General features: G+C 46.3%; 1 protein-coding gene across 1 annotated transcript in view; it reads right to left on the minus strand.

The window, feature by feature from the left end:
* The window catches only part of SUSD6 (sushi domain containing 6), an 88,004-nt gene that overhangs the window by 32,646 nt on the left and 35,755 nt on the right, over positions 1-19,603 (minus strand). Inside the window, exon 2 of the mRNA XM_060175560.1 lies at positions 10,428-10,637. Coding sequence (XP_060031543.1) covers positions 10,428-10,548 — 121 coding nt within the window. The 5' untranslated portion in view covers positions 10,549-10,637. The remainder of the gene's footprint in view (positions 1-10,427; positions 10,638-19,603) is intronic.

Below are 19,603 nucleotides of genomic sequence, written 5' to 3' on the forward strand. Positions count from 1 at the left end.
GCTTTACCAGGGATATGCAGAATACTATCAGCAGCTGCTATGGGCCCTCCAACACTCCCTGGACACACTGGAGGTGATATGCAGAGGCAGGTGACAGTGTGATGCAGAAGTAGTCACTAACCAGTCTAAATGGGCAGACTTAAGAAATCCGACAGCTGCTCTCTGCTTCCCCGTATCCCAAATCTACTCTGAGCCTGCTTTGCTCGCTTATGCCATGACCCTCCCTTACTGCCAATGGAGATTCTGGCTTCTCAGAGGCAAATGGGGACCTGTTTTATAATCCGACTGGTCTGAACTGACCATATGTATGTATGGAGAAAATTCTGTTAACATTACTCCCTTTCTCTTTTTACCATCAAGAATGAAGCACTGACACATTTGAAGGTCTAAGCTTCCAGTTTAGAATTCACAGATTTGGGCTTCAAACTCAAGACTTGAGATTCGTGTGGAAATCTTCATCTTGTATACCAAAGAGACTATTACATGCCATTCTTCCTGTCCAGGGAGGGTAGAAGATTAACCACTTAGTGTTAGCTGAATGCTCTGAGCAATCCAGAAAAGAGATGTTGACTTACAAAATCATCATTATGATCTCTTTCACGGAAACAGACTCAGTGGTTGCCTAGCACTTTTGCATAGATCATCTCATTAAATTCTACCATTCACTATTTTAATTATTCTGTTGTTACTAGTAGCAAAATTTCTGAAGGCCGAGGAGGAGGATTTCAAAGCTTCTAAACTGCCTAACAAGGTACTGAGAACAAGAGCAAGAAAAGATTACTTTGGTGAAAGTCTCTAAAGAAATCTGAGGCATACCTTTGCTGGAAATCACAGTTCGCTGCACCACAGCCCCAACAGACGGAATCACAGACAGTCCTTACCCTATACGCCAATCACTGGCTGCCCCCTAGCACACCCTAGAGTGCAGCCAAATATCCTAAACGCCAGTGGCTCCTCCATTCTTCTGCCCCCAACCCATCTGGAACCACCATATTCTCCAGCCTCCTTGTGGAACTCGTGACTAGAGTTATGTACCGGACTACCTGAGTAAGGACCTTGGTCACACATTATCTCCCGTCAGGTGACTGGCCGAGGCAAAGGAGAAGACAGAAGAGTAGAGCCTCAGGACCTACCTCTCCTGAGAGACCCCTCGCTGTCAGGAGCTGGTAGTACAGCCTTAGTCACTTTCTGTTCCCCTGGGCAAACGGGAGTCAGACTGCCATTCTTGTATTCCGTCTTCTCCCACAACCTGCAGCAAACTCAGCCAACTTCTCCAGCCCTCTTCACTTCCTTGTTAGACTCATTCAACCCATTAACAGGTGTTGTGTTTCTTCTCAGCTCCTTACACCATCAGTGCCAAGTTTGCTCTCTCCTTCAACTAGGAAAGGCACCTCGCTCCCTGGGTGCTTTCCCCAAACTGCGTTTGGTGGTGTCAGCCCTAAGCTCCCAACTCTTGGCTACGGTTCGATTTTTGGTTTTAAGGTTAGATCTTTGAAACGTACTCCAAAGTAGAGATTACTCCTTCCTCCATCAGGGTAAATGGAAAACCAATTTAGGGTACGTAGTATGGCGCACTACTGAAAGTTCCCAAGGAACTGGCACGCGGAGTTCCAAAGGAAGGAGTGGCCAAGACGTACAATACAGGTACTCCACTAAGTCTGTCCCTCTCCTTCCTTCAAACTGCCCCCACAAAATGGCTGCATCTCCCCCCCACACGTGACAATAACAACACTGCACCCTCACAAAGTATGCTGTCATCTCAGTTCCAGATACATGAAAACTCACCAACATCAACTCTGAGCAACTTGGTGAGAAATTACACAAGCTTTATAAAAACTCCCATCAGCCTGTCTGACCAGGAGGCGACATGGCTCACTCGATGATGCCGTCTCGCTTCTCTGCTCGGTGGCTCCTACTCACCTTTGGCTTTGGTGTAGACCTCCTCCTGTGTGCCGCAACGACTTCCTTGATGACAGCATCTGTAAGAGCGGCAGTCTTGGCACTCAGTACGTCAGAGTGCTAGGCCGGCAGCTCTGCTCTCCTGCTGGTGTGCACCACAGCTCGAGCGCGGCCCTCCTCTCATGGCTCACTACAAAGACCACGGCTCATGTGGGAGTTTCCAGTCAGCACCTGGTGTCAGGAAGTCCTCGACGGCACTGTGTCTCTCCCAAGACCCTTCACGCCCACCTTATGTCCACACATACTTGGCAGGCAAGTTAATGCCACTGATGGGAATACCAAACAGATCTGTCCTTACAGCAAGTCTATAGGATTTATGTAATTTATGTATCATGCTATGTAGAACGAAGGGTTCAGTCCCCTCTAAGCTGAGCTGCCCAGTCTCTTCAGATTAAAAATGGGGTTTTAGGAACTAGAATTTCAAGCACACTGCAGTCAACGCTTCAGAACAGCCACTGGATCCCAGTCGTTTCCACTCACAAGGGCTCCAGCAACTGTTTCTCTGAGTAGTATCATGGCCTGGCTCTGAACTGCCCTGTGCACAGCACCTCCTGAGGACTCAGAAATAAGCGAGGGGGCCCCACTGGCTGTCGTGGCTCACAGACCTTACACACGAGACAATTCATAATCCTGCACATCCCTGCCAGTGATGCCAACCTCCAACCCCAAGCAAGATGTGCTTGTTGTGTACACTTGTGATGATTACTGTTTGGTGATAGCAAAGAATAAAGAACTAACACACACACACAATCAGATACTGGAGCCTATTTTCAGTAAGGGATAGGAAACAAAAGCCCATATAGCCTGCTGAAGTCACCAGCTGGCCCAGACGGCCACTAATGCGGCAGCTCTAAGCAATAGCAGATGGTCGCCAAGAGCCTTCGGGGGTTGCAATGGCTCAAGACACCACTGGGGGCTCTGCAATCTGGTCTCCAAAGTAAGATCAATCAGGAAGCAGAAACACCCAAGGCTCTCTCCTCTATACTCCCACACTTTGCTGTGCTGAGACTCGTGCTCAGTAAACACCAACAGGCAGCTCCTGACACCCACCCGGTCCTTGCCTTGTGTGACAATCCCAACAACCATCTCGTATGCCTCCCACCACTCCCAGAATGAGTGAGGTCAAACTGTCAGAAGTAAGCCGGTGACAATACACGTACAAGTCCAGTCCTGCCCTGCCCTGCCCTGCCCTGCCCTCTCCCATCCGTGTGTCTCCTCCATGTGGAGAGCAATGGCTAGTCCTTTGGACGTGATAAGCCGCTGCTTGTTACTTACATTAACAGAGACTACAGCCTTTTTTTTTTTTTTTTAAACCCTGCCATGTACTTGGTCATAACTTGTTGAAACATACTTCCTGGGTTGAAACACCTAAACCACACAAAATACTTTTGTGAATTAAAACAAAATAGACAAAATAAAACAACAACAACAAAAAAAACTGGCCAAAAATAAATCCTGGAGATAATGTGCCGTCATTTCTGAGCTCTTTGTTCCACTCTTCTTGCTTATATTACCAGGCCTGCACTGCTCTGAGCCCGCTCTCTGAGGCAGAAGGAAAGGTGCCCAGGCTCCAAAGTAGGCAGGCTGTAGGTGAGCTGTTTGCCTTAAGTCCTAAATGATCAAAGAGTTTTACTTATAAGATCTGGCTACCAGCAAGGTTACCGAATCAAAGATGTTGAACAAGGCAAACATACTTGTCTCTAGGGAAGCAAACTAGTGTAGGTGAAAAATGGTGCTGGAAAGAAGAAATTCTGTTACAAATAGCTAAGATAAATAGGAGACAAAAGGATCTCCAAAAGGATAGAAAATAAAGTTTCCTGTTTTAACTACGAATTCTACCTAATATATTTGGGAATCTTTTAAGATGTAATCACTCAGTCATGGTGCTTAGGAAAGAAAAGAAATGGTATCTTTAAAAGAACAAACCCTGGGTGTTTTTCCTTTTCTATGATTTGTAAAATTACTCCAAACTGGTCTGTAAATAGCAGCTATGAGGAACCCCAGCTCTGAAGTGACAACAGGATGAGGAAATAGTTTCTTGTGAGATTACCTCACCAACTCCTTGGCACCAACATTGCTCTTTTTTCAACATTTTATTTATTTATTATTTATTGGATAGAGAGCAACAGAAATTGAGAGAAAGGGAAAGAGAGCGATACCTGTAGCACGGGTTCACTGCTTGTGAAGCTTCCCCCTGCAGATGGGACTGGGGGCTTGAACCCAGGTCCTTGCACATTGTGACATGTGCTTGGCTCAACCAGGTGGCCCCAACATCACTCTTCTCTACTTGTCTCCATCTGTGGGATACCAATATGTGGTATCTGAGGTTTATGAATACACTTCTGAAAGCAGGGATCTAATTTGATTCAGTAGGTACCAAATTGAATCAGACAAAATTTAATAAAAAATAAATAAGGAAGTCCTTCTACCCTGACTCTCTGAACTAATTAGTTATAGACTCAGGAATGTAAACTGTATCATATTTTTAAACTCTAATCTTCTAACCTGGGATTTACTTTTTTTTTTTTGTATGTCAAGCAGTATCCTAAGTATTTATACACACTATCTCATTTAACCCCTGCAAGCATCAAGGAGGTGCTGTTATCATGCCTAACCTAGGGAAATGTGAGGTCAGGACAATTAGCCAAGAAACAAGAGGCAGCTAGAAATATGGGCAGTATCAAATGTCGGCAATCGGACTCCAGATTCCACGCTCTTAAATCATGCTGCCTCTCTAACAAAATAAGACAAAGACTTGGAGTCTAATGACAGACATTACACTGAACTGAGCCAAACCAGAAACCTCTGTGGAAGTCCTTACAGCTCCATCACTCTGTAGGTGATATCTATAACTCCAAAGTATTTGTGAACTGAATTCTATCCCACTTAACAAAACTATGTGGACAAAAAAAAATCCTAGAGGTAATCCTTTATAATAAACGCTTATAATCTTAATCTAGTCTTCTGGTAAATTCAGACTTCGTGTGTTGAGCTGGCTCAGCCTGATGTAGGTGAACCAGTGTAGGAGAGGACAGCAGCTGGCACCATCAGCACTTACAGCACACCGCTCACAGGTTGTCTGTAAACACTACTGTCCCTCCGGGTCTTAGGTCCAAACATGACACTGGCTAAGGTGACTCCCGATCTGGTCACGATGCGAACAGGCGGGCTCATTAGCACATTTCACCTGGGATGGGAGAGCCAGTTAGGATCCTGAGTGACACAGATGAAAGGAATCTCTTGAGGCGATGCAGAGTTCACCTGTGAACCTCCCTATAATAATTAAAGCCCCTGGATACTAACTAGTTTTTCTTTTTTTATTAGCATGCTATAACTCCCGTTTCCAAAAACTGCTCAGCAGGTAGGAGGGATAACCTTCAAACTTTCCAGGTAGATAAGGGTAGTAGGCACCTCTGTGCAGCAGTACAATCTGTAACACATGTGCAAGTCAGCTAAGTGTTCAGTTTGGTGGGCTTGTGATTTCCTTTTGTTACAAAGTTACAGGGCAGGGCTCAACCATGTGTTCTTAAGCGTACTAAACAAGACAAAGCAATTAGCCTTTAGAGTGTAATTTCTCAATGTCTTTTCATGGCACCAGGATGTAACAAGCCCTATGACCCATCTGAGCCTCCTACCACAATCCCCGAGTCTTTTTATAGTTACAGGTAATTACACCACAGAGGGATTACATCACTTTGCCAGCAGGGTCTGCAGCTGAGAGGAAGATGTTCTGCGGATGTTTTGGGAGCTACACACTTACTTAGCAAACAATTTGCTATGGTTTCCATTGTTCCTTCCCAAGAATAGAACCATCTTGGCAAATCTTGTGCCTAAACTGGGAACTAACATTCTAGAGAAGCAAAGAGACAGCCAGAGAGAAACCTGGCAGCCCACAGATGACTCCTGCATCCTTTATCCAGGGGGGAAAAACCCAAACTGTGATCTTTTCTTTTCCTCTGTCAGAATAATCTTCTGGAGGCTGACTTGACTGCCTTTAATAGGGTAGCACGAGCATCGGGTCTGAGAGGCCTGCCCCTCAGCACAGATAAGTGTGGTTCTCAGCACACTCAGGTCCCAGCAGCTTAACCATGCGTGGGTATCTGTCTCTGGCAAGTTATCTGCTTCCTCTCCGTCTTGGCTAGAAAATGGTGACATAACAATCTAGTTTACATAAGTCTGAAATGGGATGGTCACAAAGGCTAACACATAAGCAGTGTCAGTATGCATGCATCAGTTTCCTGCCAACCGTTTCCTCTCAGCTCAGTGTGTCACTTCTGTCTCCAGGTCTCCTCTGAGATGTTGTGGTGAGTAAGGGCTGCGGCCTCTCAACAGCTCTCTGCCAGAGCCGTGTTAAGGGCCCAAGTCATGCTGTCCCCTGAGCACCTGGTTCTTAACGTTCTCCATCTTCTGTGAACATTAACTTCCATGCCTTTTTACCTTGTGCTCTACTCCCAGCACCGGGTCTATGAAAGGGATGCTCTTGTTCTCTCATTAAGTCAGTACATTTGAAAATAAAACACTTTTTTTTATGTGTTAGTGGGTCACTTAGGTTGAGACTGTGATCCTATTCAGCCATGAAGCTATGAGCATTCTGGAAGGCAGAGGGAGTCCCTGAGGTAGACACGCTTTCCTCAGTTAGTAATGCCTGACCCTCCTCCTAATCCCTTACCTCCAAAAAGTAAGCCTGCAGTCTCAGCTTTGTTTTTTTTTTTTTCCTTTTCCTCCAGGGTGATTGCTGGGCTCGGTGCCTGCACCATGAATCCACCGCTCCTGGAGGCCATTTCCCCCCCTTTTTGTTGCCTTTGTTGTAGCCTCGTTGTGGTTATTATAGTGCCATTGTTGATGTTGTTCGTTATTGGACAGGACAGAGAGAAATGGAGAGAGGAGGGGAAGACAGGGGGAGAGAAAGACAGACACCTGCAGACCTGCTTCACTGCCTGTGAAGCGACTCCCCTGCAGGTGGGGAACCAGGGGCTTGAACCAGGATCCTTACGCCGGTCCCTGCACTTTGCGCCACGTGTGCTTAACCCGCTGTGCTACCGCCCGACCCCCAGCTTTGTTTTTTAAAGACAGCAAAAGCTGTCATCTGTATTAAGTCTCCTGCCCAGATGACTCAATGGTAGGTGACATGCCAACTCTGTTGTTGTTATTTGGAAATTACACTCCTCATCTTATATGCCCAGTGCCCTCCGATCACTTTTATTAGTCTACACAATACTGGTCTAACATTCTTAAGGATCTTGTTTCTGTTTTATAGGAGCCACAAAGAGGTCAAACGATTTGCCCAAGATCAAATGGCAAGTGTCTTAAGATCACAGGGAATGGGAAGGGGCGGAAAGATTTGCAAGAGGCTGCTACAGCTAGGATCCTAGCTCCTCTCTAGCCCAAGCAAAAAGGCCCGTTAAGGCAGTATGTGGATAGGCTTTTATTTCTGACCCCCCCACGCCCACGTTGTGCCCTCCTGTGAAAAATGAGCTCTGCTTCCTCTTGCTATTCCTAAACAGAAAACCTTCAATATTCTTCCCATCTCTGCTAAGGGAGTGACTGAGAGGGAAGCTGGATCCAGTGTGTTGCCTCATACCATCTCCTTTATAATTCAATCACCAGCTGCAGATAAGAGAAGCCATGATGGAAAAAATTGAACCCCAAACATGATGTGTGCCCAGAATTGCAAGTGCCTCTTCATTAGTGATCCTTTTTTTCCCCCTCCCCGCTAAGACTGAGAAAACTATGACTAGAGCTAGGGGACACTGTGCAGACAAACTGGTCCCCGGAGGGCACCCACTTAACTAAGTGTAGCAGGATTTTCAGTGGTGAATGTGTATGTACACAGAAGCATAGTCAAGGTCTACAAGAAACCACTGGGAAATGAGCCTGTGTATTTTACAAGCACTTCATTTTTACACGACTCTGTAACATGTCTTCAGGCCAACTACAGGAGAAAGTAAGAAATGCAAGAAGAGGGGCCCTCAGCTGAAACGAACTACCTTTCTTCAACTTCGTAGTATCAGAGAGTCTTGGTTTCCTGAGAAGCTTGCCTAGCATGCTATTCATGGCAGGTGGAGCCATACGGGTGTGCTTCCTTCGAGAAGCCACTTCAGAGGGAAAGGAAAGCCCTGGCGGACTTGGAGCTCTAGATCAATGCAGTGGTGCCTGTAAGCATATACAAGCTTTATTTTTACCTGGACCATATGCGCAGTCCTGACATATGGTGGGGCCTGGGGCAGATCTGGAACCTTCTGCATGCTGTCCCATGAGCTACTGCTGTGCCATCTTCCCAGCACACACACACAGGTGTCACACTAAGTAGAAAAGGCCTGGGAGGCAGAGGAGGGAGGATTCTCTGCAGGTGGGGGAGGAAAAGAAAACAACAGAGCCAGCTCTCTCACCCTGGTCTAAGCCCACACCATACACAAACATTTTTCCACTGGAGAATGACCTTCTATGCAGTCAGTCTGGGCCCATCAGTCCCTGACAACTTATTTAAGATACCAAATGGAAAGTTGAGAAGGTGTGAGGATGGGAGGAAGCCGAAGCAGAGGCCTTAAAAGAAGAGTGGTGGTAGGAGGGACAACTTAATGAAATTAGTGCAGGTAAAGGTACAGACACTATTAATGTCAAGTGATAAGCTGGTCCTGTCCTATAATTAGCTGCAAAAGGAACCAGGGATGTGGCTTAGTCGCTGCAAAAAGCCCCTGCCGTGCATGCTTGGAATCCAGGGATTACTCTCCACACTACACAGGAGCAACAAAGGCGGAACAAATGGGGCACCAAGGATGGCTCTGTGTTCTCACTTGTGCTGTTTCTCTCTCAGTCTCTCCCGGGAATAGAAGGGGCGGGGCGGCGGTGCACCGAGTTAAGTTCACATATTCTGAAGCACAAGCACCACGCAAGGATCCCAGTTCCAGTCCCTGGCTCCCCACCTGCAGGGGAGTCGCTTCACAAGCAGTGAAGACAGACACAAGCAGGTCTGCAGGTGTCTGTCTTTCTCTGCCCTCTCTACCTCTCACCTCTCAATTTCTCTCTGTCCTATCCAAAATAATAATATTAATAATAAAAATAAAATAAGATTAAAAAACAAACAACAACAACAACAATAACAACAACAAACCCCAAAGCCAAAACAAAAACAAAAACAAAACAAAACCAAAACCAAAAAAACCAAAAAACTCAGCCGGCTGGCCCTGCTTCAGTTTTGTCTTTATAGTTCAATCTTGCTTTCCTGGGGGGGGGGGGGGGCAGCCACTAGTGGTCCTCTTGGTTGTGCCATAAGCAAGTTAGGCTTATGAGAAAGGTTTGAATTACGTGTCAGAAGAGGCAGAAGAGAAAGAGGTATGTGGTTGGTGGGGAAAGCTGTGACAGAACAACAACCAACATCAAAACTTGTTTCTCCCAAAAATTCAGAAAAAAAAAACAAAACAACCACAAACATTAGATAAGGCTGCATGATGACTTGTGCATGTTAGTTAAGTGGGCTGCAGAAGCTGGTCGGAAAGGATGACCGAGATGTGGCTGAGCTACAGAGAGTCTGCCCGCTGCAAACACAATGCCCTCGTGCTCAAGTTTGCAACCAGAATACAACGGAGCTTCCTTTCCCTGCGTCCCTGTCCACAGAAAACTACCACGTACAAATCTCTGGTGAAGCTCTGTACGGGCCTCATTACTTGTGAGTTCAAACACAGCTGACTGGGACCCTTCCAGCTACTCAGAGATCGAGGGAGATTCCAGAGCAGAGTCCACAAGTCTATGAAGAAGAAGGCTAACAGGTCTTGAACACCACATGGAGAAAAACTACAAGGGTCTTCGAGACCACCTAAATCCCAAAGGTGCTCTCGCAGCTGCATTTCTACCATGTTTGAGGGCTTCTCCGGTTCAGTCTTCAGTCAGGAAGTTCATAGAGTCAAACAAGTAAAGACTCTGGGAGGTGGCGCTTATCCTCATCAACCACTTCACTAAGTAACAGAACGGTTCAGTGACTTGTCCAAGATCACCAAGTCTGCGGTGTCAGCCACTGGGTGCTGCTTCCTAAATTATAATACTTTATCTCTGTGCTTATTCTGAGAAAAAGCCCAGGAAAACAGGGACCTGACAATGACCTCTTGTGCTAATCCCAATCAGTCATCACAAGTGCCCCGCGAGGCAGGCGCTGTTACTATCCTACACTGCAGCTGAGGGCTGAGGCTCACAGAAACAAGGAGACTCTCAGAGGTGGCGGGCAGAAGGACGGGGCTCTGAATCCAGCCGTCTCGTTCTTGCGTCTTTACTTGTACACGACACTCTAGATCCTACACCTCACTCCGGCATATTGTTAGCGGAAGAGGGGCCATAATGTCTCCACCAGCAGTCTCCGGGACTCCCCTCTTACAGCTGTTCCTGAGGTCTCTTGGTGCCTATCCCCACCTCACTGCCCTCTGCCCCACAACCGTGGGGATGGGACATGGCACGCCAGCCGACAGGTCAGGACTCACCTGAGGCAAGGCTGTCTCCAAGAAGAGCGCTAAAGATCACCAGTGGGAAGAAGAATCCATGTCCCACAGAAGCCGCAGCAGATGCTGAGATGCTCTTTGGTGTTATCCCGCCATGGCACATCTTTTATCCGTCCAGGTTATTTTAAAAATAAAAAAAAATCCTTTTAAACCAGAAGGAGGAATCCTGAAGTCTGTCAAGGGTAGACTCACCTACAAAGAATGAAAAAAACAATTTAAAGTGAAAACTTGACCCACACATTAGCGAGAACTCTGATAAGGAGGCCACGGCCACACACCAGGCTGAAAGAAAGCTAGCAACTGAGTCAGAGCACACAGGTGGCTTTTCAACTCCCACTTGGGAAAAGCGCCAAGCTCTACAGCAGGCTGCTGTCAACTTTAGAAAGCCGGATTCCAGCGACAGGACCAGGAGGAGAGAGCCCCTCACCGGGAGATGGGTCTGGGGTCTGCCAGGCACAGCTCTCAGAGCAGCTCGCCTGCCTCCAGAGGCCCCAGCAGGAGGGGGCAGCTGCTGGCACAGAGCTGCTACAAGCCCCAGCCAGGCTTCGTTTCTGCTACTTGGGACTGGGAGCAAGTTCAACCAAGCCAAGAAGAGGGGGAGGGGAGGGAGACAAGCAAGAGAGCAGGTGTCTTAAAAGGGAGAAAAATACACTGCACAGAGAAGGAATGCAGCAGCAAGCGTCAAGGAAGAGGCTGGGGGGTGGGGATGGGGGGGTCTGGTCTGATAACCACTCAGAGTCTGGATGAGCCCTGCAGAGCTGACTCATACCCAGCCAAGAATCTCAGAAATGGACTAATTAATCAAGGCGCAACCCCAATACCATGAGCCCAGAGGCCACACCAGTCTGTTCCCGACAAGAAGTGGGGAGAGGAAGAAGTGTCATTGTTAACTAGCCCTACCACGCAGTCCAGAGACTCCAGAAGGGTAGAAATGCGTCACAGTTAAAAATGTACATATTCATCCAAGGGTGAAGACCTGTAAAAGTTTTTTTTTTTTTTTTTCAACATGCCTTAAGGGAAGCAGCCAGCTTGGTAGAGAATGTGATCTTACTTACCCTACTTTCTAGCTATCTTCAAACAATTCCTGGTCATTTCATCTTAGCAAGGCTTTATGTACCTAAATAATAGAACCTGGCACCTACAATCCTCAAAATGCTCCCCCAGACTTGCCTTTAACACCCATTGGAAAGCCTTGACTTAGGTCTGTGCTCCCCTTCCGAACAGAACTGCTGCAACTAGCAAGGAGCACGATTCAGGGATTCAAAAGCAGAGTTAGCCGGTGGGTCCTCAGACCCCCCCCCCCCCCCCAGGAACTGTCATGGGCTTAAGTCTTCAGCCTGCAGCTTTTACCCAGGCCCCCATCTTGAGTCTCTACACTGCTCACAGGAATGGCTCATGGAAAGATGTACCAGTGGAGTCTGAGTGACCCCGCACAGTGCACAAGGCTGTGTGAGTGTATGCCTTTTTTCTGTGGCTGAGGAAGGTAGTCTGGATGCCAGATTTCAAATCTGCTTCCTCTGTTCTGATTTTTGTGGCAAATTATACAACTTCTTTTAGCCTCAGCTTCCTTATCTGTAAAAAGGAGACGACAGTCATGATACCTTTGGCGGGCTGACGTAAGGAGGATCAGACAAAGTGATACAGTGTCTGGCATTTGGTATGTCCTCAGTAAACACTGGCTATTCTGCTATTATGAAAAAAAAATTTTTTTTTGTCATTGGGGTTATTGTGGAGTTTTTTATTTTTTTAAAAGCATATGAGGGAAACAAACAGGGAGAGGAGGACGAGACTACAGCAATGCTGCCAGGCGGTGGTGAGGGCTTGCACCCAGGGTAGCGATCTGCCTGCTCTGCCAGCTGAGCCCCTCAGCCCCACTGTTACGTTATTAGAAAGACTTGGCCTCGAGCATACTGGAGCTCACCAGGCTCCATCTCTGTGTTTGACAGGCACCAACATGAGGTCTGAAAAACATTAAAGGACGTACCCACGAACGACCTACCAGGCAGTCACTGCTCCTTGAGCCAGAAGTCAGTGGATCATTGGGGACGACACCTGCTTGTGTCATCAAACAGCACGTGCACAACAAGTCTTTCAGTTGTGACTAACTGAGGTCGAGTCAGGGTGTGTGGTGACTAAGTGCTATTATGTGCACGAGAGGTGGTAATCAGGGAAGGCTACTTAGAAGAGGTGACAGAGTAAGCTGACTTGCTAGAGGCTGTACCTAAAGTTTAAAGGAGATGCTAGATTCAGGAGGGTCAGAACAATAGGAGCACAGCACTGTTGGCAGAGAACAGAGTTAAGAGTAGGCTAAACTAAGGACTTTAAACTTTACCCTAAAAACCAAGCGAAGGGCTGTAAACAGGGAAGTTACAGATTCATCTACGAAGATCAAGCTGGAAGTTTAGAAGATGCCGGCGGTGAGGGGGTGGCCAAGTAGTAAATTTCATATGTTACAGTCAATGGGAACTCTCTGGAGTACAACTTGACAATATCTGCCCCTCAACTACATGTGTTCTCTCACCTCTCAATTCTACGTCTAGAATGTGTCCTCATATTGTATGTGTGCAATGACATACACAGAGGACACTCACCACATTAGAATGGCAAGAGACTGAAGAGGAACTCACTGAGTTGGCATGCACCCTAACAAATATACCTTGCAGTCATTTACAAAGAACCAGGCAGGGTGCGGGTAGACAGCATAATGGTTATGCAAACAGACTCACGTGCCTGAGGCTCCCAAGCCCCAGGTTCAATCACAATAAACCAGAGCTGAGTAGTGCTCTGGTGAAAAAACAACCAGATAGCTTAGACTACCCTAGAATGGGATGACTTCCAAAATCAGCACATGAAGACCAATTTCTTAAAAAAGTATTTATTTATTCATGAGAAAGATAGGAGGAGAGAAAGAGCCAGCCATCACTCTGTGCTGCTGGGGATCGAACCCAGGACCTCACGCTTGAGAGTCTAGTGCCTTAACCACTGCGCCACCTCCCGGACCACTGTGTGTACACATTTTTAAAAGACGTACCATACAGCTCTAGCTTTTCCCTTCAGAACACAGATGAGCAGGAGTCATAGGGAAAAAGAAAAACCTACATTCACCCTTCTGATTTTCTTTTCCTTGAAACAAGTACTTAATGAGACACCCCCATGAACCAGTTATCCCCTCAAAGGCAGTGGGCCTTTTCTGTCTCTGTCTACCCAGAACAGCAAATACTGTGCGACTGCTTTGTTCAATGGGATATCATGACCACAGTAAGAGGAGGAATACTATCTTTATTAAGCCATGGTTTAGACTCTGGGGAAGGAACTAAGCTCATCTCTATTTCCTTATCTGCAAAAGGACCACTACTTGCTTAAACATCTCACGAGTCTAGTGAGGCTCAAAAGGGACAAAATATGAGAGGTGACTCTGGGAAATGGAAAGATTCAAGATTTTTTTTTTTTTTTTTTTTTTTTGCCTCCAGGGTTACTGCTGGGGCTCAGTGCTTGTACTCTGAATCCACTGCTTCTGAAAGCCGTATTTTTTCCATTGTTGTTGTTGGATAGGACAGAGAGAAACGGAGAGAGGAGGGGAAGACAGAGAGGAGGAGAGAAAGATACCTGCAGACCTGTTTCATTGCTTGTAAAATGACTCCCCCTGCAGGTGGGGAGCTGGGGGCTCGAACCGGGATCCTTGCAACTGTCCTTGTGCTTCACACTATGTGCGCTCAACCTGGTGTGCTACTGCCCGGTCCTGATTCAGGTTGTTTTATTAACAGTCTTAGCCAGAAGCCAAGCCAGCTGAGGAAAATCTGAGAAATGGCTCATAAAAACAATGCTGACAAGCAGGGTAGATTTCTGATGTCATGGACAATCTGTAACAAGAGTCCACAGAGTTTACTTGCTTTTTTGTCGTCATAGATGCTTTTGTCAATCAAAGACCTTGCTAAGATTAAAGATGTCCTGGGCATCTTTTTCCAAACTGGCTCAGTCTAGGGAGGCAGCAGGAGGAGGTGAGGCCAAGGGGCCAGGTGGTGGCACACCTGGTTGAGAGCACACGTTGCAATGCGCAAGGAGGTGAGGCCAACAGGAAGCATCAGGAACAGCCTTCCGCCTTGACATCCCACCTAGCATGGAGATCTTCAGCGTGGTCGCTTGGGGTCCTTGCAGACGAATTGTGACCATCCTGAAGGGGCAGGTCACTGTGCTCTCCTGAGCTCGCCCTTGTGTGGGCAAAAGCTGACTTGGTCAAGCTTGGTCCTCATGTGCTGAGAAGGTTTCTCTAAAGTTTTGTGAAACCAGCCTACGTTAACGGTAGTTTTTAGGAGAGATTGAGTCCTAAGACATGACCTACCTCTCCTCTTAGGAGAAGGTGATGGGTAGGTAAAACTAACATTTTTCTTGCCTCAGACATGTCTTGGGAAGGCTATGGTGGTGGCAGAGTACAGAATGAGAATTTCTTCCTTTGCATAAAAATACTAACCAACCTATATTGCTAAGAGATGAGGAAGACACTAATTCAAGAAATGTGGACTGAATTTGACAAGTTAAATACATCTCGAAGTGTAGAGGTAAAAAGTTCTCTTTGAAGTGCAAAGATCCTCAGAGATGTGTAGTAAGAGAAGTTAAGTATCACAGGGAAACCTTCCCTCCCTTACTTTTTATTAAACCCTTCAATATTTCCTCTCTTCACTCCCACCCACTTTGAAATGGCCAGGCCATAATATCACAAGATATCTTAACACCTTCATTTACTACGTTCCCTGTGTGGACACATGCTTCCTTCCCCGTCACTAGTCTCTGCCTTGCACTGCTAACCTCTGGAGTGCTTCCACACACACAGCTTCTGCTACTGGACCTTGAGGTCCTGGAAAGCAGAGTGCTACTTCATTTCATTTTAATCTCTAGCTCTACAGCCCCAAATACGCAAATACCAAACTCTTATTAAAACCCACCTCCTACAAATCACAAAAACAGAACTCAGCTTTCCTCATGAGCACATAAGCTGAAGCAGGGCAGGTGGGTAGCAAAGTCTTTCTGAATATAGCACCGCTGCTCCCCAGCGGTCAGCTCCCGAGACCTCTCACACACAGGCTCCGGCTGTCGCGTTCCTCTGCTCTAGTTCTCAGGCTTCAGACATGAGGAACAGCAGACACACTCCCAAGGCTTCCCTTTACCCCCTTCTAACGTTCCTTTTCTGGACATGAACGCACAGGAGTCTCCAGTGGTGGTTATGCATCAGTCAAGTCATCTATTTTCCTTCTCGGCTCCCGTGATCCTCAAACACCCTCCAGTTCTAAGGAATCTGAAGTGTTTTCTAGGGAATAGGTGGGGCCCAGAAGCTATTTCCTCTGAAAATATCAATCAACAAAAGTTCTGAGTGGAAAGAAGAAACATTAGGCCCATCATCTTCTCTGTTCTGAGTAAGTCCTTTCCCCTTACACCTCGAGACCTATCCTAACGCCTGTCTCCCTCTGCATTTCGGCCGACTCAGAGGACTTCACTCTCCCACTGAGAGCTCAATCCACCAGCACGTTTGTATAGACCATCTGTACACAGTGTTCCCAAAGTATTTTCCAAAAATAACAAATGGCTAAACAAAAAACCACACACACACACACACACACACACACACACACACACACACACACACACACACACTGCAGAACTGCAGAAGTGCAGAACTGGGAGGGGGGACAGCAAGAGAGAAAGAAGAAAAATATGAGAAGATAGGAGGAAACAAAAGAAGACAGACTCAAGATGCACAGAAACCAGAAGAAGGCACAGCTTCACCGATGGCTGGCCAGCTGAACTAGGACAAGCTACTTTTGCCTCCCAATGCCTCTGCTTCCTCACCAGGCCAATGGGCAACGTCCAATTGTATCTCTCAAGAAGCTGGATCATGGAAAGATTCTGAGAGATAAGCCCAGAAACTTTGGTCTGCTTAGATATTACCTAGAGCAGCTGATAACATCTAGAGAAAGGTTCCCCCCCTCCAGTATCCCACCCGTAAACTGGATAAACAATACCCACTTCAAAGGGTTTTCATGAGGTAGAAATCAGATAAATCGGGAAAGCACAGGACAGTGTCTGGCACTGCAAGCACTCAAGTAAGTATTGGCGGAGGCCCTTCCTGCTCTAACGGGCTTCCTGCCCCCTCCACTGGACTCCCAAAGGGCACAGTTTCAGCGGGGTTGAAAATATATGCCTTGAGGGAAGGGGGGGGAGAACCAACAACAGAAAACATATACCCCAAGACTAGACTCAAAACACGAAAGTTAATTCAGCAACAGAGGTGGGTGGGTGGTGGTTTGCCCAGTAGAGTGCACGTTTGATCATGCACAAGGACGGGATCCAAGTCAGCCTCAGTCCGACAGGCAGGAGGGAAGCTTCGCGGGCTATGAAGCAGACTTGTGGGTTGTCTCTCTATGTTTCACCCTCTACTAAAAAAGAAAAGCAAGCAAGAACAGTCGGTAAGTCAAACAAGTGAATCTCCAAGGTCCTCAGCCATGAACCTTTAAAAATAAGTTTTAAAAGTAACACTCTCTTCTCCCCAAATAAAGTAACTGTGTACTATAGAAAGCAGTACTTGTGTTCAGGGGAAATGCAGCTCTTCCAGCCTGGGTACTAAGCTCCAGAATGGAAGAACATGTTTATGTGCAGAGTACACGCATGATACAAAGACACACAATGGAACCCAAGAGCCTTAAAACTCTTCCTCTTGATTTAGCACCACAAAGAGTTCCCTGCAACTTTTTTCCACACAGAAGATCAAGTTTAGTTACATCTCTCCTGGGATAAAAGTTGCAAACGTGGCAGATCCTTCTGAGTTCATCACAAGACCTCAGGGTGAGGTGAGGCATGACTAGGAGATAAAATGGGAGAGCACTTGCTCTGTGCGTGTGAGGCATGCGACCAAGCACGCTCTGGAGTCTGACCTTCTTGCACAAAAACATCTACCTGAGCCAAAAGTGGGGCAACCGATCACATCCCCACCAGGCCCCTCACAGTTAAGCGCTCGCTGCTCTGACTGCGGGTAGTAATGCCCGCAGAAACATCAACTCTGCTTCTTCCTGTGTCCCAGGTACTCAACATTTCCGAGCTCATGTTAGGGAGAAGAACTAAGCCAAAACATATGACCTGTATAGGAAATACAGGGTGACGAAGTAACAACAAATATAAAACAGGAGGGGAAATTCCAATAAATGTAGAAAACTGGCCAGGTAACAACGCAGATGCTTGGCAGAAGCAGCTGTGATTGGTGGCTAGACCCCAGAGATATATCTTATACGTTATCAACTCCTTTGCTTGGTTCCTGTCAGAGCTGAGTGAACAGGGCTTCAGTACCCAGTTGGTCAATAAGTCTGGAGAGCTGATTGGCAAAATCTGACTTCTTTGGGTCCTATGTTTGTGGTAACTACACTACAGCTCGGCAAATATTTACTGGCTATCTTAATGCAAGGCTTAGGTGATCGGAGATGAAATGGGATATAGTTCACTCACAAATCTACGTGAGTGGAATTACATGTTTATCTATATCTTACTGGGAAGTCGCTCTAGAGGCCCAATAAACAGTTTTTTTCAAAGTGCTGTAAGAGTGGGGAGGAGACAGGAACAAATCCTTCTGACTAGAGTGAGGATCGCGTTCCTATTTAATCAACTCTCAGGACAGGAAACATACTTAGTGTTAAGTTATAAAGAGACAAGATGAAGAACATGTCACCAAAAGGAAGGCAGAGAGAGAGAGAGAAATAGTGATGATTTTATCTGCTGAGATCCACTGAATGCTGCTACCTGGCAACAAGAAGTAAGTATCTGTCCTTATATTTTCATGCAACTGAATGTATAGGTGCTAGATTTTGCTTTATTTTTAATTTTTTATATTATTTATTTTCCCTTTTGTTGTCCCTTTTTTGTTGTTGTTGTTGTAGTTATTGTTGTTGGATAGGACAGAGAGAAATGGAGAGAGGAGGGGAAGACAGTGAGCGGGAGAGAGAAAGACAGACACCTGCAGACCTGCTTCACCACCTGTGAAGCGACTCCCCTGCAGGTGGGGAGCCGGGGGCTTGAACCAGTATCCTTACTCCAGTCCTTGCGCTTCATGCCACGTGCACTTAACCCGCTGCGCTACCGCCCGACACCCTAGATTTTGCTTTTTACAAGTACTTGGCTGTACACAAGACGCCATACCCAGGTTCAATAAAGCAAACCTAAGGGAACTGGCTGATGCAGTTCTGTGGACTGCTTTGCAGAGGCCCCCAAGTGGGATGGTATAAACAGGTCTGTGCCACTTCCTGGTTCTCAGGCCTCCTGTTACATTCCCAGTTAGTCTGGGAAAACTGCCTATTTAAAAATAAACAAGAAAAATTACCAAAAACTCCAACCATAAGCCACTCTTTCCTCTATTTCAATCAATTCTATTGAAATTAAGAGGTGTCGAGGAAGAAATGAGACAAAAATTTTCCTGTCAAATAAAAAAAAAGTATTCTCAGAGCTCAAGGTCAGGAGGCTTAGATTCTACTTGTGGAAAGCGTGAACCCAACAACATCTTCATCTCTGTGTAACAGTCATCTTAATGTCTGTTTTTTTTTGTTTTTTTTTAACCCCAGTACAGTTATCCAGTGGTTCTGGATCTCAGTTTCCTTACTTGTGCTTATAAGGTAGCACTAAAAATAGCTCACTGCCTGCAACTTAGTGAATTATCGAAATGATAGTAAAATTCTTAACATCTATCACTATCATTGTCATCATCATCTGAAAATATTAGATGATGATTACTTAAAGAGCTTTTCTGGCTTCAAATATGATTCTTTTAAAAAGCTACGTTCTCTCTCCTTTTTAAAGGGACTGAGCAGAGAGGAAGATAAACTTGGCAAAGCGCCACTGTGACAAACTGACCTTCAGTATTTCTGTTAGAAGCACTAGGACAGAGTCAGTAAGTCCACCAGTGAGTACGAGGGAGTGTTTCACTCTCCCCAGTGGAAAACTCTTGTCTAGTCCTAGCATCGAGCCCATAGCAGATGGTAAACGCACCTACAGCCCAGGTCTAAAATGAATCCAAAAAGAGAGAGAAGACACAATGAAGGCAAGGGTACTGTGTGTGTGGAGGGCTGCTAGGGGGTTGAAAAAGACTGGGAGATGGAGGTGGTATATGTGTTATAAAGCTGTCCCTT

Source organism: Erinaceus europaeus, chromosome 16, assembly GCF_950295315.1.
Source record: "Erinaceus europaeus chromosome 16, mEriEur2.1, whole genome shotgun sequence".
Taxonomy (NCBI): domain Eukaryota; kingdom Metazoa; phylum Chordata; class Mammalia; order Eulipotyphla; family Erinaceidae; genus Erinaceus; species Erinaceus europaeus.